The sequence below is a fragment of the Hippocampus zosterae genome, chromosome 10, assembly GCF_025434085.1.
Source record: "Hippocampus zosterae strain Florida chromosome 10, ASM2543408v3, whole genome shotgun sequence".
Classification (NCBI taxonomy): domain Eukaryota; kingdom Metazoa; phylum Chordata; class Actinopteri; order Syngnathiformes; family Syngnathidae; genus Hippocampus; species Hippocampus zosterae.
This window is the reverse complement of record NC_067460.1, coordinates 15,897,938-15,925,160: the sequence shown is the minus strand read 5'-3', so window position 1 is coordinate 15,925,160 and position 27,223 is coordinate 15,897,938. Positions and strand designations below refer to the sequence as shown.

Below are 27,223 nucleotides of genomic sequence, written 5' to 3'. Positions count from 1 at the left end.
ATTGGTTTCCATTGTATTTGGTACATATCGTAACCTTATCATGTCCATTTTATCCTCTCGTGTCGAACTTCGGCAGGGACCTCGTTTAACGATATTGTCAATAGAATGAATCATTTGACCATTTTGATATCACGCCTTTCTGTAACAAGTTTGTCTTCCTAGCCACTATACCTCAACGAGCCTCAAGGGATGCTTGAGAATTGTATTCTATTCTATCAGGCAAGTCAGAAAAGATGCACGTTTTCAGGATTCGTGCACGGTTGTGTATGTCTGCTCATTCTACCTCAGATTTGTATGTACAGGATGCCTGCGTGTGTTCCCTGCAGTGTGACAGAAGGGAATGCGGGTCTGCAGACTGCCGCTAGACTGGCTTTAATGAGGTCGTTCACAAAGGAGCGAACAAATACAATCTACGCGCTGCTCCCAGCAGGGAAGAGGATGCACCTTTGTTTAGCGTCCAATTACAATGTGCATGACAGTATGCTTACATTCATGATTGACAACATTACCCTTTGATTTGCTAGCATGACCAAAAACAGAGCTCAAATCCTTACATTGCCAAGCCAAGTGAGGTGATGCCCACTGACTTCATCACATAACGCCAATAATGAGTCTCAGAGGCATTGTTTTTGATCACTATTTATTTGTTAGGGAACATTTCCAACGTGTTGCTTTGGGCAGACATGCCAGCCCAGTTTTAGGTCAACCATGGACAAAACGGGATGTTGGGGGGAGAAAACAAGGGTGAGCGCAATTAAACCTGATAGTACTTAACAGGACGTATCAAAGCTTCAAATGACCACATATAGCTCGAACCGTCTTGTCGTCACGAAAAAAATAAGGTGTCAGCAAAATCATTTCGCCACTTTTGACACACACTGGTAAAGGTCTTATTCTAGAACAGTGGTTCTTAACCTTTATAGAGGTACCGAACCCAACCAGTTAATATGCACATTCACCAAACCCTTCATGAGTGAAATCTAAATGTGTATATTTTTTACAAATTCAAGATATAAAAAAAAAACCCACCATGTATTAAAAACTGAAAAAAGTTAAGACAATTTCAAGGGATAAGTATACTTATTCTTAAATTGAACGACGTACTGTCACGACAGTCACACGTTGACTCCGAAGTGAACTAAATTTCCCGCAGCACTGATTGGACAAGCAATGTCATGTGATCATCTGCAGCCAGTGATGGCCAAGCGGGCGTCTCACAACTAATTAACATGTTGAGTCGCGTGTGTCTTAACCTCCATGGCAGTGGTTCCGTCGAACCCCTGAGACCGATTCAACCCCTGGAGTTCGATCTCACGGCACTAGTTAATTGAACCATGAAACTGCAAACAGCTCAGTAAAAAAAAGAAAAACAAGAGACCCTCTTGAGGTGAACATAACAATTTATCCCTCCATTTATCTGCGTGGTGTGCAGCAAATGTAAGAATGTTGAATGTTGTTCCCTTGAGGCATTCTAATCACCAAACATTTGCTCATACTGTCAACTTGCATTGGGGTCAGAAAGGGCCAGTGACCAACCAGCAGATGGAGCTGCACCTTCAGGGCCAAAGCGTCCTTGCAGTCAGACAGACTGGCGCATTAAGGATTTTTCAGCCTTGACGGAGGTTTGTGCTCCACTGAGTGCTATCTTAGTTCAACAGAACATTTCTGGTCATATTCAAGAAACGTTACATTCAAATTTGGCCAGTAATCACAAGTTACTGAGCTGGAGTTATTTTGCTGCTATGCAGTCAAGCGTGTAAGCCTTTCTGCTACCTGTCTGCTGTAAACCCAAAGTGGAGCCTGCTGTAGAGGCAGTCCGAGTAGGTCAGCCAGACACATGGAGAGCAGAGCCAGAACGTGGAAGTACATCTGTTGGTTTGAACGCCCCAAGTGGCAGGAGAGCGAAACCTTTTCATCTCACCACTTTTTATGGGTGATCAAACATGTCAGGCTTGGCGACAGGAACTTTCGCTGGCGTGATGTATCAAGGGTATTGTTTACAGTACAGATGTGGCAAGTCCGGGCTATCAATTAGCACACAACAAGGTCTCGGATGATGAACGGGATCTCCCCTTGAAAACACATCGCCAAATGGTCTGCTGCCATTCACCCTAAATCATTTTCCACATTGAAATGTCCCCATAAACCAAGGCGATGTTTTATCATATTGTTAATAAATACAGATAGCACTGTGCAGATAGCACTGTGCTCCATCCTTGATGAAAAAATACAACAACAACAAAATTCAACACAATGTGAAGAAATAAACTGATTTCTTCACATTGTGAAGAAATCTGACTAACTGGTGGTGTAGTGGTACATTAGCCTTAGCATGTAATGTAAGGTTACATTTTACCAGAGAGTAACTGGTACATTAACCTGAGCATATATTCATTTCCCGTACAATCTGTGGACGTGCGAGTAAATGGTTATCTGTCTCGATATGTGCCCGGTCACTGATTGGCAACCAGTCAAGGGTATTGTTCACATTTAGTCAAAAGTCAGCTTTGAAACCGAACACGATGAGCTAAATAGAATATGGATGGACGAATAAACTGTTCTTTTCCCACAGCGTCACACATCCCCTTCAGGCCACCCTGACAGCACTGGGCAGCTCCTTCAGCCAGAGACTGATACACCCGCGCTGCAAGAAGGAAAGGTACCGCCGCTTGTTCCTGCCGACTGCTGTCCGGCTATTGAATAGACGGTCCTGAAGATCTGGACTCACCCATTTTAATATGCTTATATTTATATTTTATGTTATATAATTATTTATATGCTTTTTGTGTTCTACCTTCTGCCTTTCATAATTTTGCTGCTGTAAATTGTGAATTTCTCCATTGTGAGACAAATACTGCATTTTCTGCACTATAAGGCACACCTAAAAGCGTTCAGTTTTCTCAAAAGCCGAAAGCGCACTTTATAATCCAATACACCTTATAAATCAATCAATCATCGATCAATATCCAATTTCTTGGATGTAGTAAGTTCTGTAAAGTGCTTTGTACAGCTGCAGCGGTTGTGAAAGTGTGTTATAAAATAAAGCTGTATTGTATAGTATTCCTTTAGTGTAGCTCCATCTAGTGGATGGATAATGCATCCACAGCCACTATTGTCACTTCTATTCTATGTGCCGTATAATGCAGTGCGCCTTATATATGAACACCGTTTTAAAATAGGCCACTCGTTGAAGGTGCGCATTATAGTCCAAAGGCCTTATAGTGTGACTAATACGGTAAAGGTTTTCTTTTCTTATGTATCTACTGTGGCTCATTAAAATTGTCAACTCATTAGCCCTGGTGATGGTGTAAATGGTGCTTTGAGGGACAGAAATCGAACCGCTTTTTGACAGAGTAATCTACTGCAATTTGAAAAAGTGCTTGACTATTTTGTTGGCAACTGTCCATTCGCGCGTGAGGCTGATTAAGTTGATGGGGATGGTTCCCCGGGGCAGCAGGAAATGAGAGTTTGCATGTTCACATTAAGCACTTTGTGAGAGATTTACTGTATCTGATCAGCTGTTGGAATTCAGACGATAACTAAAAAATATATCAAATGGAAGAGAAAGGAAGTCATAACGTGACTGTCGCAAGTTCGCCCTAGCAACCAACTCATCTTGGTGTCAGTCCCGGCAAGGAGATCTCAATTTGTGGAAGTAATGAGCCCGCTTCAGGTCCCAGTAGCCGTGGAAGTAGCAGCCTAGTGATAAAGATGAAGTGTGGTGTGGCTCCCATGGTGCCTTTTAGGAAAGTGGAACATTGACCACCAGATCTCTCTCTCATTGTTCAAATGGTTCGGAGAGAAAAAAAAAGGTCATTTTCTCCTGGAAAAGGGTTCTCACTCCAATGTCCTTTTCCCCCGAGCCTATGTTTTTACAATGTACAAAGAGCTAGCTAGAAATGCTCTATTGTTAGGCTATAACAGCGGTGACGTTTTGTTTCGGGAAAAACTCGAAAATCACATACCGGTAATTAGATTCAGGGACAGTTGCGTGTGATTGAATTACGTATTGCACAGATTAGGTAATGTAAAGTACCGTACTGTATACTTAGTGCTGTTTATTGAAATGAATGGAAATGTCATTATTTTGTTCCACCCAAAGCATTTTAATCAGGAACCTGTATTTTATGGAATAAAATGACACCGGATTTAACATATGAAACATCGTAATAATGGAAAAAATAATACAGCTTTGCATCATGATTAAATCATTACAAATTATATATAGACAGACAGACAGATAGACAGATAGCTAGCTAGAGAGAGAGAGAAAGAGAGAGATGTATGATTTCACAGAAATGACCAGTGTAAACTCCGAGAGGACCTCCTTTGTATATATGAATTGGGACCTTCACATTCGACACATTTTTAAAAGGCAGCACCACGCGCGAAGACACCGGGAAAACACTTTCTCAATATACTCCATATACTGAACCTCCTCCATAACCCCTTATGGAGTCTTATTGGAGAGTGGTGTAAAAAATTCAGTGAGTAGGTGGATGGATGTCTCCCTAGCGACTGAATAAAGACATCTGAGGAGACTGGCGACAGCTCAAAGAAGAAAGTTGAATGTGAGAAACAGTCTGCGGCCGTTTCTTTTTGCTCCTAAGAAGTATTACTCATTTAAATTGACCTTACCATTTAAAACATTAAGCTCAAGATAATCATCATCTTCCACCGAAACCATACTCAATCATACAGCAGTTTTGTCCTTGAATGAGTTCTCATATCGTTATAGTCCGATGAGAATGCTTGACTGTCATGAACTTTTTAATTTGCGATTTAATTGAAATTTATTTGCTATGCATTTTAACCTTGGTGCGACCACATGTTTTTGGTTTGCATTCTTTAAAATCTTCCCACTGGTCTTTTAAAATGATCTATGATACTATTAACTGACTCGGCAAGTATTACTCCTCTGACTGTGATGTACAATTCTTATCATCTTTCCCCACCCAGTATAAGTAGCAATGGTGACTGTTATTTCTGGGACTGCTGATGCACCGGCCGTTAGCCAATCACAGGGCACATAGACAAACAACATTATTTACACCCATGTCTAATTTTGAGTCTTTGATGAACCTAGCATGCATGTTTTTTGGAATGTGAGAAGTACTTGAGGGAAATCAACACAAGGGGGTTCATGATTTTTGGCAAGAATTCGGTACACAGACCATTATCAATGGCAACACTTTATAAATCTCTGCCATTGTTCACGTGTTTTCACACGGTCATTTCTTCCAACAAAATCACAATGTCTCATCACTGAAAAGCTATTTCTAGCGACACATGATGCCCATTTTTTTCCTTCTTTCTACCCACAATCTTGCTGCTGTAGACTGTAAATTTATACATATATATATATATATATGTATACTGTATACACACACCCCTTAAAGTCCTATTTCCTGTCAAAGTGCATCCTTTTTGCTCACGGGTCCATGATTATTACGACATAGCCAACAAATGTTTCTTGTTGTTGCTGAAATAGTGCTATAACAATTACCTTTAGTTCCTGCGGCATTTTAGGCACTTGGGTCAGCGAGACCTCGCCTAATTTAACAACTGCTTGTCTTGGCGGTGTTTTATGACTCTTGGCAAACTTAGCGGGCAGCTGCAGTTAATGTTTTGATTTGGAATAGAAAGTAATCACATAATTCAGCCAAATCATCTGGATTTAAGGCTCGGCTGAACATGTCAGGAAGACACTTTTGTTTAATGTTTTAATATTTTGTAGACATTTTAAGACTGTAATTTATGTTAAAAAAAAAAAGATTCATTTTGTGAAAGGCTTACACAGGTTTGACAAAAAGTAGGCCTCCTTGGATGATACTCATTTGTCATGGCACTTCACACGCTGCTCCTTACAGGTTAAAGCACTGAGTTCACTACCGTGGTGAGCGCAACAAAACAAAAAGCATACTTTCCCTCAATGTTAACATTCAGCTCGAGACTGATGGCAACTCATTAGGGAGAAGCCACCTCAAGTGGGAGCCTTTACAATTGCTCCGGTTCCCATTAGCTCGCCTGAAGCATGCCTGACCTGCTGATCATTTACACTTGTGTCCGAGAAGAAGTGAAAGGGCGAGACATTGTCAGCTTGCAGAGGACAAGATGAACCGGAGAACAATAAGTAAAACGCAGCGAGCCGTGACTCGTGCCGATACCGTAATAACGGATATTAGAAAAATGCATTGAGACAAACAAAAAAAAGAAAACTGACTGGAAACATTGTATGGCAACATGGAAACAGACAAACGAGTAGAAACTAGGGCAATAAGTGCAAAGGATTTTGTAATATTGGCAGGAGAAGGAATGTAACACATTAAATCTGTGCGCTGAGATTTCCCTTGGGGGCGGGATATTGGCGGCTTAGAAATGAAAATGAACTCAGAAGCATGTTAGATACTAAGCAAAGCAAGGCAGCTCTACATAGCGCATTTCATACAAAAGGCCACTCAATGTGCTTAACGCAAGCAAAGACACATTAAACACATTAACAAGACATGATGAGACTTAAAACATTAACAAGAAGAAAGAAAAAAAACCCTGTAGGTTTCTAAAATTACTAAAAGACCATACTGCAAACTTGATTTTATAACGTAGTCAAACGTCTTTGTCAACCTGGTTTTAAAAACATTTACACTGTTGCACTGTGCATAATTATTTCTAACCTGGCATTGCCGATGAATCCTTTTTAATTAAGACACTGGTTCAATTTATGTCACTTATTCCTACCGGGCAGAACACATTTTGAATGGCAGCGTGAATGAGAGTGTCCTGTTAACATTTACTTCCTATCCTTTGACGAGGCATGAGAGAGCAGGTACGCTTTCTGGATGGTTTTGACATTTTCGTGCCAGACAGTTTAAAAAAAAATAAAAATACTGCAGGTCTCCATTGGTCTGGAGCAGAGAAGCAAATGACTGATGAACATGTGTGCTGGCTGCACGACGATAGCAGCTGCCACGCGCCGGCCGGGCTTTTGACCGGCAATTGGCAGGAAGACGCTCTAATTTAAGCGTAGTTGCAGTGTAAACGCTCTCTAAACCAGAGAGGATTTGCAGGCTTGGCTCTCTGACTTGTCAAGTGACAAAAAGATGAGGAATAACTGGAAAACTCGCAGGTGAAAATGCATTTGGACAGCTCCATAAACACTCAACACAAACTGATGACGGGCCACGAATAGACAAACGTCGTAATTAGTTTGCACTCATCAAATGACGCAACAGTGTTCCGGAGAAACCGTTTTATTCAAGACCTTGTTTATAATTTTGTTTTAAAATATGAGTTTTTAGATAATTGCTGAAAATAACGGACTAAAAGACCAAAACGACGTGGTCCAGAACCGTGGAGATTTCGCATGAAACCGTTTTTTTCACCATTTCAATTTCCTTGATCTATTGGGCGTGGCTAAAATGGGGCCCAGTAATGGACTTGGGGATGACACGAGTCCCTCCTCCTCCAAAGTAAAACAATTTCTCACTTTGCAACAACGTCATCCGGCGCAATTGCAATGCACAGATAGATCTCTTGTGGGAGTGTGCATCTCTGCAATAAAATACAATTCGCTCATGTCTCGTTATATGGAATATGATACGATTTTGACAACGGCACATTTTCAAGTGGACCAATGCGATGAGGGTTCAATCCAGTGGGATTACAATTCGAACCAAAGTCACCAAAGTAACCAAAGTACCAAAGTAACCAAAGTCAAGGAAAGAACAAATCATCGGCAACATCAAACCGATTTGTACCAATTCATACCTGGTGAGCATCTCTCTTAAGAGATGATTTCATATGTATCTCACAACAAGGGGTGCGATACGATTCAACGGTGATTCGGTTGGGTTTGGTTCATCAACACAGATTTTATGATTCAAAAAAGTTTTAGTTACACAACTACTATTGAGCTATATTCGAGGTTAAACCACCAAAATAATCCTTGGACTTCAAGGCGCGATACCAATGTACGCAATATCAAATACTCGGATGCAAATGAGATGCACTTTGTATCGGAAAGAGCAAAACACGTGGCCGAAGGTCCGCCATTGATGAAAACTAGTTGCTGACCCCTGAACACTGCACAACAGTTCATTTGATTTCTCCGCTCGGGTGTGTGTCGGTGCTAAACCATTGCGTTTGGTTTGTCTTTGACTTTTTATTGTGGGAGAATATCATGGCTACAACTTGAAACTGTTGTGGAACTTATCGTGACACGAGCAAACGGCATAAACATCTCTGTCCTGGCTGAAGAAGGTGAGCCACCTTGAACATTTCAATAAACTGCACTGGATAGCAAGTTTGATTCCATTCAGAGCTCAGGGAGTCAAATGACACACCTTCATTCATTCAAACCCTGCTCCGTATCAAGTAGCTGCTCAAGACTGCTCAAATAGATTCTCAACTGCCAACAAATTCTGTTTGGATTGGGGAAAGTTTGCCTAACATGTGAACACTGTATGGACCAAAGACACAGACTAGTATGACCAGAAATGATATAATTTTCTCTGTGAAAGTCAAAAAAACAACAACTCATGGGGCTGTTTAAATATTGATATCAATTTTGGAAGCTTGCAGTGTCCTCTCAGCTCGTACAAAACATTGCGGTATAAAGAAATGTATGTAAATCAGTAGAGTCCAAAAGCCTCTCAAACTTTGTTGCAAAATCAGTTGGGAAAACCCCACGCCGATCCATTAGCTCTCTCAGAAATAGTAAGATCGACAAACATGAATCTTTTCAAATGTAAAGGTGAAGCCTTTCAAAAACCCTTTGGTATCTTCTTCTATCATGTCACTTCAAGAGCGAACTGTTCTCCCGAACTCTTTACAAAACCGAGTTGAGTATTTCAGCCTTCCGATTGACTGTAATGGTGCTTGAGAGCTGACAAATGTGTTTTCTTGTGTACGTGTGGCTCTCCGGCACAAAATCACCCTCCTCATACATGAGAATTTGAGTGACCTCTTAAACAGAACCTATAAGATGCAGAGGGGGAAATTTAACAGGAGCAAAATCCTCTGAAATAAATCAAATAGGCCCCAAAAAGTAAAGAACAAAGCATCAAAGCGTAATTCACATACACATGACAGTATTTTGCCACTGATTACAGAAAGGAGTCATATTTGTCAATGCCCGTGTTTGTTTGAGTTTTCGAAGGCAAAAAGCTCATTATTGCTTATCTCAAAGTGCTTGTGCTCTACCGGTGAGCCACCCCCCCAACTCGAAACGGTGCCCACCTGACCCCGAGCTCACATTTAAATCCTACCTGAGTGCCCTCCCTCCCATCATTCACCATGTAGTGGTGTAATCTCTCTGTTCTCCTGAAAGCAGATGGCTTTGCAAGCCCCGAGCAACCACCGAACATCAGACTTGACATTAATATTCATGACTTTGACACATTTGAGTCGCAAAGAGAGAAAAAAAAATCACTTAGACACAGGAATGATGCACATTTCATGGTACAGGAGTAGAAACTAGGTTGCAAAAACAAGTAATGTCAGAAAATCTAATCAAGCTTTCACGTGAAACCATTCCATAACAAATGAAAAAAAAGGGAGAAAACTGGGGGGGGGGGGGGGTCAATGAGATTGCAACTAGGGTTGTAAGTGGAAAGCATTTGAGGGAAAAATACACTTTTGAAAATGCACGCTTAAAAATGTTGAAGCGAAATCAAGTATAACAGGTGAAGAACTTCGCGCGAGTGGCTTTCTGACGACAACTATTTCAGAGCAAAGCTTGCTCTCAAGATGAAGTTAACAAACATGACAATAGTAGAAGAATACAGTAATCCCTCGCTTATCGCTGTTAATGGGGACGAAAATCACCCGCGATAAACGAAAATCCGCGAAGTAGCGAACCCCCCGTATATGTACATGTGTATGGGTATAAAAAATATTTATAAGGCCAAATTTAATGGTATACATGCATGTAGAAGTAAATTTTGTCGTAATTAACATTACTTAATGGTATATACCAATATATTTAAACATGTATAAGTTAGGTTAGGTTGGTGTATGAATAACAAAATACAGTAAACATATTCTTGTAGTATTGTATATGTTGCTCTATGTGACTCGCTGTTGTTTTGCTGACTTTCGCTGCCTCTCGCTGGCCGTTTGCGGACTTTTTGTGGCATTTTCGTTAAAAATTTTTTTTGTTTATGAATATGTTTGAAAAAAATCCGCGATGCACCGAGGCCACGATAAACGCACCATGAAATAGCGAGAGATCACTGTATTGTCTTACAAGTCTTACTATGTATGGCCTGAAGTTATTGTCCTGATATTAGTTGAATCCCTTCACAGTGACGATGAGTGTCAACGTTTTAGAATCATAATGGAAGTATTTCTGAGTAGGGTATTTTTTTATTCTTCTCTCTGCCCCTTCATTCAAAATGTGCATTAACATGTGATGAAATCCATCCATCCATCAAAATCCCGAACCCTAAAATCTGCACGGCCAACCGCCAAGGATCGAAACAAAAACCACTGTCACGGTGCGCGCAGTCACCTTTCTTCTCCACAATTTCATCTGCCCCTCCCCTGCCTGTTACTGTGAAACCCAGATGGGCTCAGTCCCACCGCAGACGCTGCATCCGCACCAGCAGATAGAGATAGATAGGCGGCTGCCGATGATGTGCCGATCATCTAGTGGGGTCCGTCAGCCGCAATATTGCGGCAAATGTTCCACACAAGTCGCCACAGGATCGCACGGCATCTGTGGCCTTGCTCTCGCAGCGTGGGATAAGCGTAGCAGTGTGCACACTAGAAACAGCTTGTACACACAGTCTCCCCAGCAAATATTGTTCAGGGTGACCCGTTTCCACCTTCAACGGCGAAAAAGAAACCAAGAAAAAGAAAAAGATGATATATTCGGAATGTGACAAGCACTGTCACATTATATGCCCACGTTCACCGGATGAATCATTGATGCACTAGTGCTTTGAAATGAATCCGTTTAAAAGCCCGAAGGAAATTCACAACAGCCAAATGCCACGACGGAATCATCTGTGATTTTTTTTTCCAGACTAACAAAATAAAAGGTGACAGTTTATTTTAGGCTTATTATATTGTAGTTTTTAACGCATTCACACAAATTGTGGCTGTGGGTGTTGATCAACTGACAGCTGAACAGCATCCATTGAGACAACTTCCAACACTGATAAAATTGGTAGATTGCAATTTATTACACTGTGAAAGTGGCAGATTGAGTGGGATTAACAAATCACAAAGTATGAACGTACACAACACTGTTAATTAATCAGTCTCCACCCGAATTTGCCTTCGCCCAATCGTGAAAAGGAAACTCGTTTCCAATATTCTGTTAAGTCTGCCCTTTTGAAAAAATACCTTACTTATATTATACTTGTAATAATTATAGACAAAAATGAAAGCAAAGGCTTTTTTCACCATAGTTAAAATTAGTTTTACAAACATAAGATGTTTCAATTAGCATTTTTTAAAGCAAGCTCATTCTTTTGTTTGTTTTTTTTCATTTACAAACTTTTGTTTTCAATTGAAGTTTGAGCTATTTTTATTTGTTTTCGTAGTCCGGGTGCAGACATGATTTTTGAGTCCGGAACTACAATGCAAGTGCCAATTTTGGGCCAGTTTCGGCGGCCCTTTAATTCGTAATGTCGGTGATTCACAGCCGCTAACGCCCAAGTTTCCTGCAATACATAAGAAAAAGTGAACATCTTTAATGAAGGGTCTCTACTCGACAGGATGCGGTGTGCTACTTTGTAAGCCCTTTAGTTACATTCGATGACATGGTGAGTCTGTCTCTACTGCTCAGCTCGGAGGGATTTTGGGGGAGGGGTGGCAAGTGATAGGGTGCCTATCTGATTTGGGATGCAACATCAGGCCACCAGCCAATCTTCTCATCTCCTGCAGAGCTTCTTTTTTTTTTTTTTTAAACCAAGGACTGCTGCAGACTATCAAATATTCAATAAAGGTTTATTTCCCATAGGCAGGTTTCTCTCCCATGGTGTGGGATGAGCATGATTTGCCGCGGTTTCTGAATTATTACACATTCAGGGTATGGAGGTAATCGTGGTTGTAGTTTTACCCTCTCCAAACACAGGAGGTGCAATTTTCCGCTGTGATGGATCCTTAATACACGCAACATGCTTTATTCCTTCACGGAGGACTTTTTTTTCCCTCTTGGTGGAGGTTATCTTGGTTCACAATTCTGGTGAGAAACTGCTGCTGCTTTTTTTTTTTTTTACAACTGATAGTAAACAAATTGAGAGGCATACACATACATCTGAAAAGAATAGATATTTAAATAATGCCCAACTGTGGCTTGAAACAACACTGCCGCATATATTTTTTTTGGTGCTCACTCTAGCCTAAGGCAGTATTTGTATTTATTTGTTACCAAATGCTATTGTGGTAGATAGTGACATACCCTTGGGAGCAAAACTAGCACATCTTGATTTTAGTGCAGGTGCAAGACTCCTTTAGCATATTTTGGAATTTGACAGACTGCACTGCACCAGGCTGGACATTCCGGCAAACAAGGGCAACATGCCCACGGTGCATCTGACAATTTGGTGGCAGAAAATAGACTATTTTTTTAGACCCCCTAAAAGCAGGTCTAAGTTGTGGCTCGAGTGGTGTCATGCGATTTTGGTGTATTTGATCTAGTTGCAAGAAGAGAGACTGAACTTTGCGGATGTGTGTGATGGATGTCATTTAATTCATAAATATTCTGACAATAACATGGGACCCCTCGGAATCATTGTAGAAATCAGTTCATTGATTAAGCACGTTTGGTTGTCACACATCAACGCGCAATCAGGGGGGGAAAGCGGTCTGCATGTGCTCACTTCACATGGCCAACTTTACATTATTTGCAAGTGGAGAGCTTTTCCATGTCGATCGCGTCTATCTTCTGAGTGGACTCCAGTGAATCTGTTTATGCTTCCGTCATGCTATGCCTCTCTCACTTTGTATTAAACGTGAATGAGAGGAGCCGCAAGCAAGTCAGCTGAGGACACCCCCACAACAGCGCAAAACTGGTTTTGACCTGTCTAAGAAAATACCAAAATAAGGAAAACCCCACCTGTGTGCACAGCATAAGACACTTTGCACTACACGTCTCTCAAAACCAATCTCTAAATTCACCAACAGACTCTTTAAAGTTACATTTCAAACTCATGTAACCCAAATAAAAATGTAACGCAAAAAATAAATTTGTTTTGCAGGCCCTATCGAGTCAATGTCAACTAGTTTGCTGTGTAAAGAGAGCTACATGACGTCAGCCATTGGAAGTTTCGTTCTGTCCGTGCAGATCGCCGTTAAATAACTCCTCAAGGCAGCATTTGCTCACCACAATGCTTGCATAGAGACAGCCGAGGTTACATTAATCACTATATGTTTGTTGCTCCAGTGATTTATGTAAAAAGTCCTCTTTGTTCATCGTCAATATTTGTACAGTTGTATACAGTGGGTGTTCCAAAGCAGTCAGTTGAGACAATCAACGCCAAGAGACACTTGGAACAACTGGCAGTCAGTGTCTGTTTGCTTGTTTGACAGACTGAAAGGAGGCTTGGAGCACATGATTTAACAAGAGACGGCAATGGCTAAACACCGCGTGTATAACTGTAAATGTATGAATGTCGCACGTCATGACATCCACAGTTCAGCCAAATGATTGACCACTGCCATATACGCTACACAGACTGTACATCGGAATATTCCTTGCGCGACAATCTTAAATTATTAATTGGACGGTTTTATAGCTCCCCTTTTAACTTCCATGTCTAGACACGAGAAGCATCAGAGTGAAGACATGTTTTTTATGATGTGATGCTTCAATAATGGATGGGAAAGCCGTTTCGCCGTCAACAAAACTGTTACGTATCGCGCCATCATTTTACATCTCAATAATCAGTCGTGTATCAGGATTTATAAAGGTCGGTCAATAACCCGATGTATGAATGATGGGAATTTCTTGTTACTCACATGAACTGGCATTTATGCTGAGAGACTCACTCAATATCAGTTTCCTTCTACTCATGCATGCAGACACACACCCACATACGCACGCATGCATGATCAATTCTGTGGAATGAATGAAATGAACAATGAGGGCAGACAAATGAACCTACATTTAAAAAATAATCAATTTCACACACCATGCATTTTCTTATAAGCTCATTAAGTACACTTGTAGGCACACAATCCAAGTGATTGCAAATAATTATGTTCAATTTTGGTCATCACAATGACCAAAGAGGCATTCATTGCACAACATGCTTTTAAAGTGATGCTGTTCCGTTTACACTGAAGTAAGCCCTTTATGTGCAAGGAACCAGCTTCATTTGAAAGATAGCCTTTATTTTTCCCACACTGGGGAAATTAGGTGTTTAAAAGGGATGTCACAATACAGCATTCGTGTTTTTGGAGTCTAGGGAGAAGCCGGAGAATGTCGTTTCCCTTCCACCACCATCACAACAAAAAAAAAAAAAAAAAAGGAGAGAAAAAAAAGAGCCAAGATTTGAACCCTAAACCTCAAACACTGCCTTGCCCCTAAAACATCATTTTACGGATTGAAAATGTGGGGGGAAAGGTTACAAGACACATAATGTCAAAAGGTTTTAAACTTGGACTTCTTAATTACCGCTAATTCAATTAGCACCCGATGAAAAGTAAAGTGAGACACCACCTCAAAATTGACAGAAATGTCATCTCCAACTACAGGTATCATTTAAGACAATTATTTCATTTTCAAAATGTTTGGTGGAACAAAAATTTGAATATTTTCTATTCATTTGCTCATGATCATTTGTCTTTGGGTTGGTGTTTGTGGGGGGGGGGGGGCAAATATCTTCGTGAGGAAAATAATCAGATTAGATGGCTCATTGATATAATGGAAGCAAGAAAAAGGTATAATTATGAGCAAAGCGATTTTGTGTTTATTGTCATAATGTCCCAGCAGAGGTTCGTGGTGAGTAAAATCCATTGAAGTGTATCGAGCCACTCAACAAATCATCGTTTGAGGACTTTTGTTAAATCCAAATTTGCATTTGCATTGCATGGCCTTGTGGGTAAATCCACTCACCTCCTTCTCACCGCAGATATTACTGATGATAGAGTTGGAGGCCGGACTGGCAGAGGGACCGAGGACTGCAACCACCCCTTTGGACATGATTTGGCACACTGTGAGAGGAAAGTGTTATGATTAGCAAACATTTGATCAAACCAGATATGCAACACAACACAAACCAACATCATGCGTGACACAACAGGAGACCGCAGCAAGTGAAAGGTGAATGGCATGTTTTGCTTTTTCTTTGGCTTTTTTGCATGACAACAATTGTTGTCACAGTTACTGATAAGTCCTGATGCATTTGCTTTGTGTTGTGGTCACTATGGCTGGATGTAGGTTGACACAAGTCGAGGAAGCGTAAGCGTGCCCATATATGGCCCTAGTTGCAAAGATACTAAACAAGTAGTAGCCTGTTGCCTTTTCCCACTGGTTTGGATGTAAAGTGCAACTAAAAGCCCTGGCTTTGCTTCTCATGACGATGAGGAAACGTCAAACAAGTAAGACACAATTACAATAAAACAACTCAACTGTATTTATAGAGCACTTTATACCAAGTGCTGGAGCAAAATAATTCATACAACAAATAATAAAACAATAAATGAATAAAAAAGACAATACAAAGGACAAAAGCAGTCAAACTAACAATCAAGTCTCTTGCCGAGTAAAACGCCAAAGAATACAAATAATATAACAATAAATGAATAAAAAAGACAATACAAAGGACAAAAGCAGTCAAACTAACAATCAAGTCTCTTGCCGAGTAGAACGCCAAAGAATACAAATGAGTTTTGAGATGAGTTTTAAAGACGGGCAGTAATGGGGCTCGCTGAATGTTCAGTGGGAGGTCATTCCAAAGAGAGGGGCCTGCAACGGAAAAGGCTCGATCCCCTCTGAGCCTCCGCTTAGTTCTTGGTACCTCTAATAATATCTGATCAGCACACCCGAGGCACCGGTTAGAGGTGGAGGAGTGCAGAGAGGTCAAAGCGGGCGAGGCCATTTTAGGATTTGAAAACAAATAATAGGATCTTAAACAGAACTCTAAAATGTATCGGGAGCCACTGAAGGGATGCCAGAGTAGGAGTTATGCGCTCCCACTTACGAGTACCAGTCAAGGGGCGGGCAGCAGCATTCTGGACCAACTGGAGACGCTTAATGGAGGATTGGCTGACTCCAAAGTCAAGTGCATTACAGTCATCCAGCCGACGAAGGCATGAATTACTGTTTCAAAGTTCTTGTGAGAAAGGAGAGGCTTTACGTTAGCCAGCTGCCTAAGATGAAAGAAGCTGGATTTCACAACATGCGGTTATGCTATATTTTATTCGGACACCCACATTCCCCCATGGGTGGTTCGTAGAGGTTTTATTTCTACATATGCAACGGAGATATTTCCTACTTCTTTGTAATGCCTCATCAATTAAAATATTTATTTCAGTTTTCGCAAACAAGTGTCTATGTGGCAAGGTCTGATTTGTGGACAGATACAATCCAATCCAATACATATTTTTTGATATAGCGCTTTCACAAGAGCTTCAACTGTAACAAATCGCTTTACGGAACAGTTAACATAGAAAAACAAATTAATACAATACAACACAACACATAACACACAGACAGTACTGCCATTTTTTGCATACGCTTTGTTGTCTGAAGCAGTTCTCGATGAAAGAGGAGAGAATCAAAGTGTCCTTTCACCAGTGGATCAAAGACATCATGCTGAAAATGTGCTAGCGTCTGCTACAAGCTAAGTTTGAAAGCAAACAAGAAGCCGTAAAAGAGATTGGCTCACATCTCCTGGCATAAATCCGCTGCAATTCCTTCATATTGATAATTAACTATGGCCTTCTATTAAAAACCGCTTCAAAAATTGTCATCCTATGACCCATTTACTTGCTTACATTCTGAATGTGGACATCTGCTCAGGGCAGGGCCGGATCTATTCGAGTGTGTTAAGGGGGCTGTGGGCCACACCAAAATCATGATAAACCTTCAAACTATCATCGTAACAGGTGCTAAAAACAAGACAGATAAAATAACTATAATATAGGATTGCTTGATTGATTGATTTTAGCGTGTTCAATAAAATCGGACAATGTCAAGGTGGCCCTTGCATCCTTCGATTTGTATGTGGAAAGAAATTTTGGACACCCTGGAATAGAACGTTTACACCTTCTTCCTTTGTCAGAGATGGCATTGTTTAGTGACAGTTAAGGATGAAAAACAGTCTCAACAGTTAAATCTTTTCCAATGGTGACAGTTTGACCCTAGAATGGATTATGACTGGATGCATTTGCTCCCATGCGAACATTTTTCAAGCACCAACCCCGAATGGATTAGACTTCAGAGATTCTACTGTAGCTTGTGTGAGGAGCTGATATCAATCCAAAGCTGACACATATAGATATGTGCAGACAGATAAGCAGCTGAAAAAAAATGGGAAAAAAAACCACCCGAGCGAAAGGCAGTCAACCAGAAATGGGCAGCGATAACCTTTTATTTACAGTGACATCATCTGTGAACTTTGTGTACATTTTTTATCTGATTTACCTTAAAGGGATGAATACTAAAATTCTGACCCACTCTCCGTGGTACACAGACCATATATTTTAATCTCCCATACCACAAAACAGACATTTCTTGTGGGTTTATAATCCCTGTTTTCCAATTAAACTTCTGGGCCCACTGAAGTGAGACAGACACAAGTAGTAGAACTATGTTAAAGGTATGAGTGTGTGTGTGTGTGTGTGTGTGTGTGTGTGTGTGTGTGTGTGTGTGTGTGTGTGTGTGTGTGTGTGTGTGTGTGTGTGTGTGTGTGTGTGTGTGTGTGTGTGTGTGTGTGTAATATGGCTTTAGTTGCTGGGGTAGGTGCACAGCATTAATAGTTTTGCATGTATGTGTCTGCGTGAAAGAAGCAAAGGAAGACACATTCCAGGCCTGTGTGGTGTATCCAAAGGCAGTGAATCGAATGATTAGTAAGTAATCCCTTAGTCACCCATGGGGGCTGCAAAGATGTGCACATTTGCACTTGCGTGCCCCCACACGCTTTCATATGGCTTCAGCAGTTTGATTTGATTGTGAGCCAACATGCTGAGACACTTCCACTGGCACAGGTAGTCGGTGTGCATGTTTGTCTCCACATGTTGTTTGCATCTACGCTTCTTGGACTCGCTTTTCAAAGACAATCAATGGTTTTGGGCTAAGTACATTTATTTTTACTGATCAATACCAGTTATATTAAATGTTCAGTGGGTTGCTATACTGTAACAGAGACACATAATGGCAGATTGGAACATTCTTGTGTAAAAGATCACTGATGTCCTGTATATGCACAATCCTCAATTCCAATAAAATTGGGATGTTGTCCAAAATGTCAATAAAAAACAGAATAAAAAGATACAATACAAATCCTTTTCAAATCTATATCTAATTGAATTCACTTTAAAGACAAGATATTTCATGTTCAGATTGCTGAACATTTTGTTTTCATTTTTTTGTTATCTCAGTTTGAATTTGATTCCTTTAAAACATTACCAATAAAGCTGGGATGGGGCAACAAAAGACCTCGAACTTGCCATGTGGTACAACAGCATGGCTTTGAAGGAAATTAATGCAAATACTCGAGTGCCTGCCAGCTGTCCAGACCTGTTTTCAATTGATATTGTGTGGCACATTATAAAGCAAAAAATATGGCAATAGAAACCTCGGACTGTTGATCCACTCAAGTGTATATTAAGCAAAATGGCCGTCATCAATTCGTGTCCTCTAAGGGCTGATTAAGTGTTCAGTAATTGTGATGTAGCACATGCCCTTGTCCCAGCTGTTTTGAAACATTTGGCAAGGATCAAGTTCCAAATGATTGAATATTTGCAACAAAAAAAAAAGTTTTACACAATGGTCCCAACTTCTCTGGAAATGGGGTATGTCATGTTTTATAATGCAGTCGTGCACTAAAGCTATTTGATTTTGTCATGACCCACTCTAAATATCTACATCTATCGTCTTATCAGAGGGTGTCTGCGGTTCCCACAGCGACGACTGCGGTGAGACTGTCAAAGTCAAACACAATCTGTTACGTGATGCTGGTTGACCTCCATTTTCAAAACAAATCCTCCTCAAGTAATTTATCGTGAAAAAGTTCCAGACGGATCATAAAACATTCATTACCTCTACAGGGAGTGATTTAAGTGACATTATTAACCGTCTAACAAGTGGAAAGAGAAGTGTATGAAACTAAAATAAAGTAAAACTACTCAACCTAGTGGATTTTTTTTTTAACATGTATTGGAGTATTAAATTCCCAGGGATGCACCAACACTGTACATCTGTACTTGGACTCCCCCAAAAATACTATGATACTACGACATTAATACTTTAAGGCAGTGAATTTATTGCATTGCTCAGTAGAATGAGCACAAAACACAATTTTTTTTTCTGGTTTTGTGGTGATCATCATACCGAAAAAAAAAAAGTCTAACAAAAAGCAGATTCTCCTGCTTGATTGTGGGATTAGCGAGTGCATGTTTTGTTTGACCTCTGGTGCACATTTCTTATCACCACAGTGGAGACATTTTTGGGTGAGGACAATTTTTAGATCCGGTACCGCATTCCCTGAATGATATTTCCATCTCACCGCAGCCACTCATCCATCCCTAATCCAATTTCTCCCTGTAACTGCGCACATTGTCAGACAATACATTTGCCAAGTGTACACAGACAATCCTGGCACACCAACCTGGTTCACTGTAACATGCATGAAAAATATTTACAAAAGCCCCCACCCTCAGTGTAAACCAGGTTACAAAAATGAATGTAAATATTGGCTCAAGAGAACCAGTGTTTTCATTTGACTGTACCTCAGAAGCCCCGTCAGTGACAGGAGAAAAAGACTCAAGTGGAAAATCAGTGCACACGCGCTCCACTCATTGCAGATTACAGTAACCACGTAATGTATATCTCCAGTCATATGGCAATGATTTCAGATACTTTTAGATTAAAACATTAAAAAGGGGGATCGTCAGCATTGAGAATTGCAGAGGCACGCAGAATTGGAAAAGCAGTTTAATTAAATTTATTAATATAAATATATATTTTATAAAATGTTTTAATGGTGAGGGTTATTTTAATTAAGACTGGAATTAAGGCCTTATAATTGGAAAATTAAATGTTAAAGACTTTTTAATGATCCATGAACATGAACCTTGAACACCACGAATTAATTCATCTAACCAATGATTGCTTTTCCACACCATGCTACACGACTGGCCAAAAGTATGGACACATCTTCTAGGGGATATTAAATGAGAAGCTGTGTCCAGACCTTTGACTAGTAGTTCGTGTCACAAAAATACTGGTTATTGGTGCATTTGTAAATATTTCCAGACAATATGAGGCATGTCAAGAATGTTCCAATACTGGTTTCACAAAAATGTTAAACAAGTCAGTCAACCCCCTGGAGTCAAAGCAATTTTTCTCAGATATCTGCGCCACGCTTGGAAGTATCTCTTTCTCGGCTCTGTCATCATGGCTATCTTGATGTCATCCATGTCTTCAAAGCAGGTCCCTTTAATGACCCCCCTTGATGTTCAAAAAGGTGTAAAAAGAGAAATAATAAATCACACTAAACCAGGTCGGCTTCTAGTCAGGAGGTTGATCTAGCATGGGCTTGTTCTTGTCGGCCAGGAACTGCCAGATGCTCGTGGCATTATGAGCAGATGTGTTTGGACAAGCTTCAGCCATAGGTTGGCCGCTGCAAATCTAATCCCTCCATTTACTGTTATGGAGTTAAATGAATATGCTGGTTTACACAGTGTATTGGTCAAACTCATCAACACTTGCTGACTCTACTTTGGTGAATCTGAAGTTACCGTACTTTCCACACTAAAAGGCGCACTGGATCATGAGGCGCACCTTCAATGAATGGCCAATTTTGTTTTTTTTTTCCATATATTGGATGCACCGCATTATTAGACGCAGTATACAATGCATCCACTAGATGGACCTGCGCTCAAGGAAATGCGAACAGAACGATCGGATGTCAGTAAAACTTATTTTAATAAAGCAGCGACACAGTTCACTTAACCAACAGCAAGTTATAACATTGGCTCGTTAACGTTGAACTCTCTTGCCGTTGCTCTGTTTCCGTGTTGAACTGCAAAACCAACTGCCTTAAGTTTGAACTCTGCGTTGTAAGCATTTTAGGGTTGACATATTAACGTAATGACCATGCACAAGGAGCATCGGATTTAAAGGCGCGCGGTGAGCTTTTAAGAAAATGGAAGGATTTTAGGTGCGCCTTTTAGTGAGGAAAATATGATACGCGGTGAGGAGGGAGAAAAAACAAAGAAACACATTAATTTCATCTTTAGGTTTAGTTCCAATTTGTTTGACATATTGGGGCACTCCATTATTGCATTCACCACTTTTTTTTTTTTTTTTTTTTTTTTTTTAAATCTGAAATGGCAACGACTGGACCTAGAACTCCCATTTTCAAGATGGCTGCACCCGTGAAAGCAGGCAGGCTTCCCTTCCCACAAAAGTACCCCCAAAAATGAGGTTCAGAGTTTGTTTGATGACACACAAAGCAAGAAGTGCTTAGCCTGTGTGCCAGTACATTCGCAGGTTAGGACGAGTGAATGTCAGTTAAATATCGATCAAGTTGGCAAATTCTGGGAAAAAAGAAAAATGTAAGGAAACCCACAATTGTGTAAAACAAGTCCATCCAGAAATGAGATTCACATAAATGACCAAGATAAAAATCCACCAGATTTCCTTGAAGCAATAAAACTTTAAATCAGGCTTGAGAGAAAGCCCCCCACACCCCCCAAAAAGCAGTTAGCCCATTCTCGTTATTTACGGATCAATTCAAAGACCTTTACTCACTTGTTTCTCCCATTTCATATTCACTGTCTCTGAGCAGCTCAAAGATGTCCACCTCCAGCTTTCCGGTGATGGAGCGATTGCTGCTCCTGTTGATGCTGTCTTTGGCCAGCGTGATGGCCAGGCGCTCTCCTCTGCTGCACTCCATCGGGTCATCAAGGATGGCAGCTGCACAGAGACAGCCAAGGAGACAATGATGACGGAGTTGAATTCAAAGCAATGACAAGACGAGTGAACACTCTCCTCAAACCGGAATGTGATTTGACATTTTTGATGTCCTACAATTGTTTCCCAACCACTTAGGTGGCTCTAAAAGTCGATTTCCCAACAATGAACCTTTATTACAACAAACAATATGTGACCTGTTATGCGTTGCGGAACACTGAACTAAAGGCAAATACAGCATGAATATGATTTTTATCCGCTACAATTATGACGTGGGCGGCCCAGTAGTCCAGTGGTTAGCACGTCGGCTTCACAGTGCAGAGGTACCGGGTTCGATTCCAGCTCCGGCCTCCCTGTGTGGAGTTTGCATGTTCTCCCCGGGCCTGCGTGGGTTTTCTCCGGGTGCTCCGGTTTCCTCCCACATTCCTAAAACATGCGTGGCAGGCTGATTGAACACTCTAAATTGTCCCTAGGTGTGAGTGTGAGTGCGAGTGGTTGTTCGTTTCTGTGTGCCCTGCGATTGGCTGGCAACCGATTCAGGGTGTCCCCCGCCTACTGCCCGAAGACAGCTGGGATAGGCTCCAGCACCCCCCGCGACCCTATTGAGGATCAAGCGGTTCGGAAGATGAATGAATTATGACGTGCAGTTTGGTAAGCGTTGCCACAACAACATCATTCTGACACCCCGGTTTTAAGCTATCCCGTAAAGCCACAAACACAAGCTCGGAACGCAACGATAATGTAAACAAATCAGTAGCTTTGCCAATTGTGGTGAGGGAACACAAGTTGCTCATTTTCAAATGGAAGGCAGCAAAGTCGAGAAGGGTTTCTTCCGAAAGTATATGTGGGTATTTCACCGAATGGACCGCGGAAGAAAGTCTTTGCGATGGCAGGCATTAAAAAAAATAAATTAAAAAAATAGATATATTCCCCTGAGAGCGTAAAGCAGCACAAAGTGATCTTCGGAGGACGATTAGAGTCTCTCGCAGATGCGATCCTTTTGTAAACATGCACGCCTGGCTGATTTGCGACGTTACGCCCTTTGAGCATTAAAACGGCACCGCACTATTAAGCAAATCAACTTTTTCATCTGCAATAACAGTTGAGTGAAGCAGACTGGGAGCCTTGATTGCATGGCGCGGTGCAATTACGGCATTCAAATTTCGGTGCGAGACGGCGAGCAAGCAGAGTTCAGCTGAGCTCGCAAGGGGACACTTTGGAATGGTTAGCCCTGATCTGGCGTGTGCTTCTCAACAGGTGTGTCGTGCGCGGATGGCGTGACATCACACCAGTGTGACACAATGTAACCCCTAAAAGTTGAACAAAGTAGGAGTCAGGAGTTCTGGTACAGTGCTGTGGAATTGGAGTACAAAGCGTGCAAGGATTGAGATCAAATCAACAGCGCTTCTCTGTTGGTTGCAGTCTAGTATTGCATTTTATTATTACTCCATTCTTTCAAGATGGAGTCACACAAGTCCCCATCATTGACAGAATCCTAACGATCACCTCATTATTTTTCCCACTTGTAGTAGAAAGGCAAGGAAAGTAGTTCCCATTAGCTGTTTCTAATCAGCCCAATTAGCCAGAAAATTCAAACAAGCCGAAGTACTGTGGTGCCTTGAGTTACAAGCAACCCAATTTGAGTGAGTTTTTTTTAAAGGTGCAAGCTGTCGTTTGGATGATATTTTGACAATGAATTGCGTGCAAAATCTTGTTTAAAATGCACCTGTGTGACATGGAAATATCATGAAATAAAATCTGAAACGTAAGATTAAAAAAACAAAAAATATTGCCAGTAAGATCAATGATGTCAGCGTGTTTGCTACAAGCAACACCAACAATTAGAGCTTCAAATAAAATAAGTCCAGTCTAGTATATGCTCCTCGACCCGGCAAATGGAATATTTATTTTACCACAAATAAGTGCAAACGCAATGTCAGAAATGCGGCACTCACAGTTCAAATTGCATCAGGGCTTCATGTCCTGTGATTTTTAACTGCCTCTTAAAGGTAAAATAGAGAAAGGTTATGCTTGCTGCACTCTTGCCATGGCTTAGGAAATTCGTAGTACATGCTCTCAGTTCAAGAGGTTCCAGTAAAGTGTCAGTCAAGGGTAAGAAACTCATCAACCTTTTGAGGCATCGCCCGGCTGGTCCGTCAATCGAGAGTTCTGTTTCCTTGTCCATCAGGCCATGTACAAAATGCAGATCAAATGAACCAAATTGAAGCTGACTATACCTTGAATTGAATGTTGATGTGCTGACGGGTGTTGATGGAGATAAAAGCCATTACGTGATGGAGAAATGGTGAATAGTTCACATGGACTTGACCTTTGATCGAAGAATTTTTAAAAATGTTATTGCCATGACTTTCATTTGAATTGGACTTTACTGCAAGCTCTGACAGGTAAGCTATTGTGGAGTTTTTTTACCTTCACACGCCATGCCTTTCGCATTAAGTATAAGAGTCCAAAAATACATTTTACAGGGATTCAGAAAAAAAATAGCACTTTTCACGGGGACAATGTCCATCAATGTTTCAAGTATTCCACTGATTGAGACAAGCTTGTGCTTATTTGTCTGAGGAGTCAAGAAAAATCAGCAGGTTCCTGATTGCAGGCGGAGTTCTTTGCTCTTTTAGCAAGGTCTGAAATAGAGAACCGCTTCAATAATAATTATGGAGATAACTTCCTCACACCTCCCAACCTCAAAATATAAATCATTTCTAACTTGGAAAAGGACAGGATTTCAAACGCAACAAAGCAATGAATATATTTTGTGGGGTCGTTCATGAGAGGAGCACTTCACTTCGCCAAACACATCGATAATTATGTTCACAAAAATTCAGTGCAGATGTGTCAAAAGACGTCTGAATAAGAACCACTTGTCGCAAGGTTTGCGATGCATTTTGTGCTTTGAGGAGAATAGGAGAAAAGAACATCAAGGATGCAGATGTCAACGGTGACACAGAGAGGACTGCCCTCCCTCAGCACCTCGACTCATCGACTGTACCTACATTCAAGCTTTGCGCATCTTGTCCTTTCTTCATGAATGAAGAGGGTTCATCAAGTGGAATCCTTTGAGAATTTCTGACAGCATGCCGTGCATGTGCTGTCAAGGTTCGTTAAAGCGGCTTCTCTGTCATTATAAAGGTCATTACCGTACGGTATGATACGTATACTATTGCCATGAATTGATGTGCAGACTTACGAGGTGTGTCAGAAATTTTCAAGGACTGGTGTCCCCAACACATTTCAAATTATGCGTTGACACGCCTCGTATGCCGTTTCATTACACAAGTTGAACTATCAGTGAGAGCACAATTCTTCATTCTTGCGAGAATTCAAATGCCGTTCAAATCATTGAAAAGATTCTATGTGCTCATTTTGACAGGAATCGTGATTATTCATGAAAGCACACGCTAAATTTCAAGCTACTATTACATTAAGTTAAGTGAACGTTTGAGTCTTCATTTTTTTTTTTCAAGGGACCTTTTGCAAATACACAATGGCGAATGTCATGTCAAGCCAGTGAGGCCAGGTCAGAGTGCCTGGCTGCAGGTGTCCAAATGACCTTTGCAAATTATGTGGAGTTTCGATCTGACCATTTCCTGTCAAAGGAAGAACAGTGCCTTCTGCTGTAAAGTAATTATCTCGCAAGACAAGGTACCCCGCTGTGCTGCAAAGAAGAAAAAAAATGGCATTGAATCTTTTGCTGCAATGGGTATGAAGGGAGAAAAACAACATCTTTCCTTGAGCTCAATCCTACCCTGTGGAGCATCTTTACAAGGAAAACCCACACGGGTAGACGGCATTATATAGTACTGGACCAGTAAAGAGCTACTTTGGGAGGCAATTATTGCATTGACAAATGTGATCCAAGCTGAAACGATCCATGAATGAGAGAGTTGTTGTCTATTGTTATATTGTCTGTCTACGTTTGTGACTGCACCAGTTGTGTTCACATATCCATTGCTTGAGGGAATTACTTAAAGTCTTACACATTTTGACTCAAAATACAAAGAGCCCTGCTTCGTGACTCACTCTTGCGTCAACAGCAACGCATTAACCATCCACCAGCCAGCCATCCTGCTTGTGCGATGGCACAGAAAATGAAATGAAGGGCCTCTCCTCTTTTAATCAAGCTCATCCACAAACTCTGCGGTGCGCACTAACCACTGCAGAAGTGCATATCGTGCCTTACTTGTTCTCAGAAGACAAGGTGGCAAGAAATTGACTTCTTGTCGTCTCACAATGTAATTATAGCCCATACGTACCTAACACAATGCGTGCAAATGGGATGATGCGTCAAGTCGTGTTAATGTGAGACTGAATGCTAAAAGACCAAATGTACTGGCATATAAGCTGCTGGGTTGTCACTTGCAGTCTTGCGAGAATGAAACCAGAATCGTTTCGTCACGGTGGAATGCAATTGCAGTCTTGCGAGAAGGAACCGGAACCATTTCATCACAGCGGAATTCAATCAAAGCTGCATGTTGGTTGTCATGTCACCGAATAAAAGTTAACATTCGGAAAGGCCCTTTGACTCGGCTTCCTTGATCCACAGGCGGAAAAATTAAAGAATAGTCTCAAAATGTTGGCCCTGCGGTTGACGTTTCAGTTTGGGAAACAAAAAGATGTTTGATGGAGCGAAATCTGATAAATAGTGAGGGTGAGGAAGGATTCAGCATTCACAGTCATCTGTCCTGTGTGAGGAAGCGCATTATCCGGCAACGACCAAACACCATGTCCAAGTTTTCCAAACTGGCATGTTGATCCCTGGTGACTGAAGCGCACCTCGTTTGTCACAAAAGAGCCACCACTCATATGTGATCCAAAATACTGTGATCTCTATTCTCTGAGCATCACTGATGGTTTACTGGTCTGACGGGTGTAGACAGCTTGAGTTCAGTTTCCACTCCCAGTGACAGGATAAGTGAGTGTGAAAGGTTTTCTGTCACTATATTTGCCCGACAATACAAAGGAAAAAAATTGCACATTTCTACATTGGGGGGATAAGGCAGGCCGGATTTGAGATTCAAACCCAAGACTGCTGGACTATAAGGCAGTTCTACTAAACATTCTTCTATGCTGCAGTCAATTTTGAAATCTTTAAGTTGAAGGAAAACCACA

At 41.1% G+C, this 27,223-nt stretch overlaps 1 protein-coding gene across 2 annotated transcripts in view; it reads right to left on the bottom strand.

Moving 5' to 3' along the window:
* Nucleotides 1-27,223, bottom strand: part of grik4 (glutamate receptor, ionotropic, kainate 4) — a 231,498-nt gene that overhangs the window by 91,793 nt on the left and 112,482 nt on the right. For both annotated transcript variants that reach the window (XM_052077943.1, XM_052077942.1), the window contains 2 exons: nucleotides 21,932-22,096; nucleotides 15,068-15,165 (listed from right to left, as the gene is read on the bottom strand). In XM_052077943.1, the coding sequence (XP_051933903.1) occupies nucleotides 15,068-15,165; nucleotides 21,932-22,096 (263 nt within the window). The remainder of the gene's footprint in view (nucleotides 1-15,067; nucleotides 15,166-21,931; nucleotides 22,097-27,223) is intronic.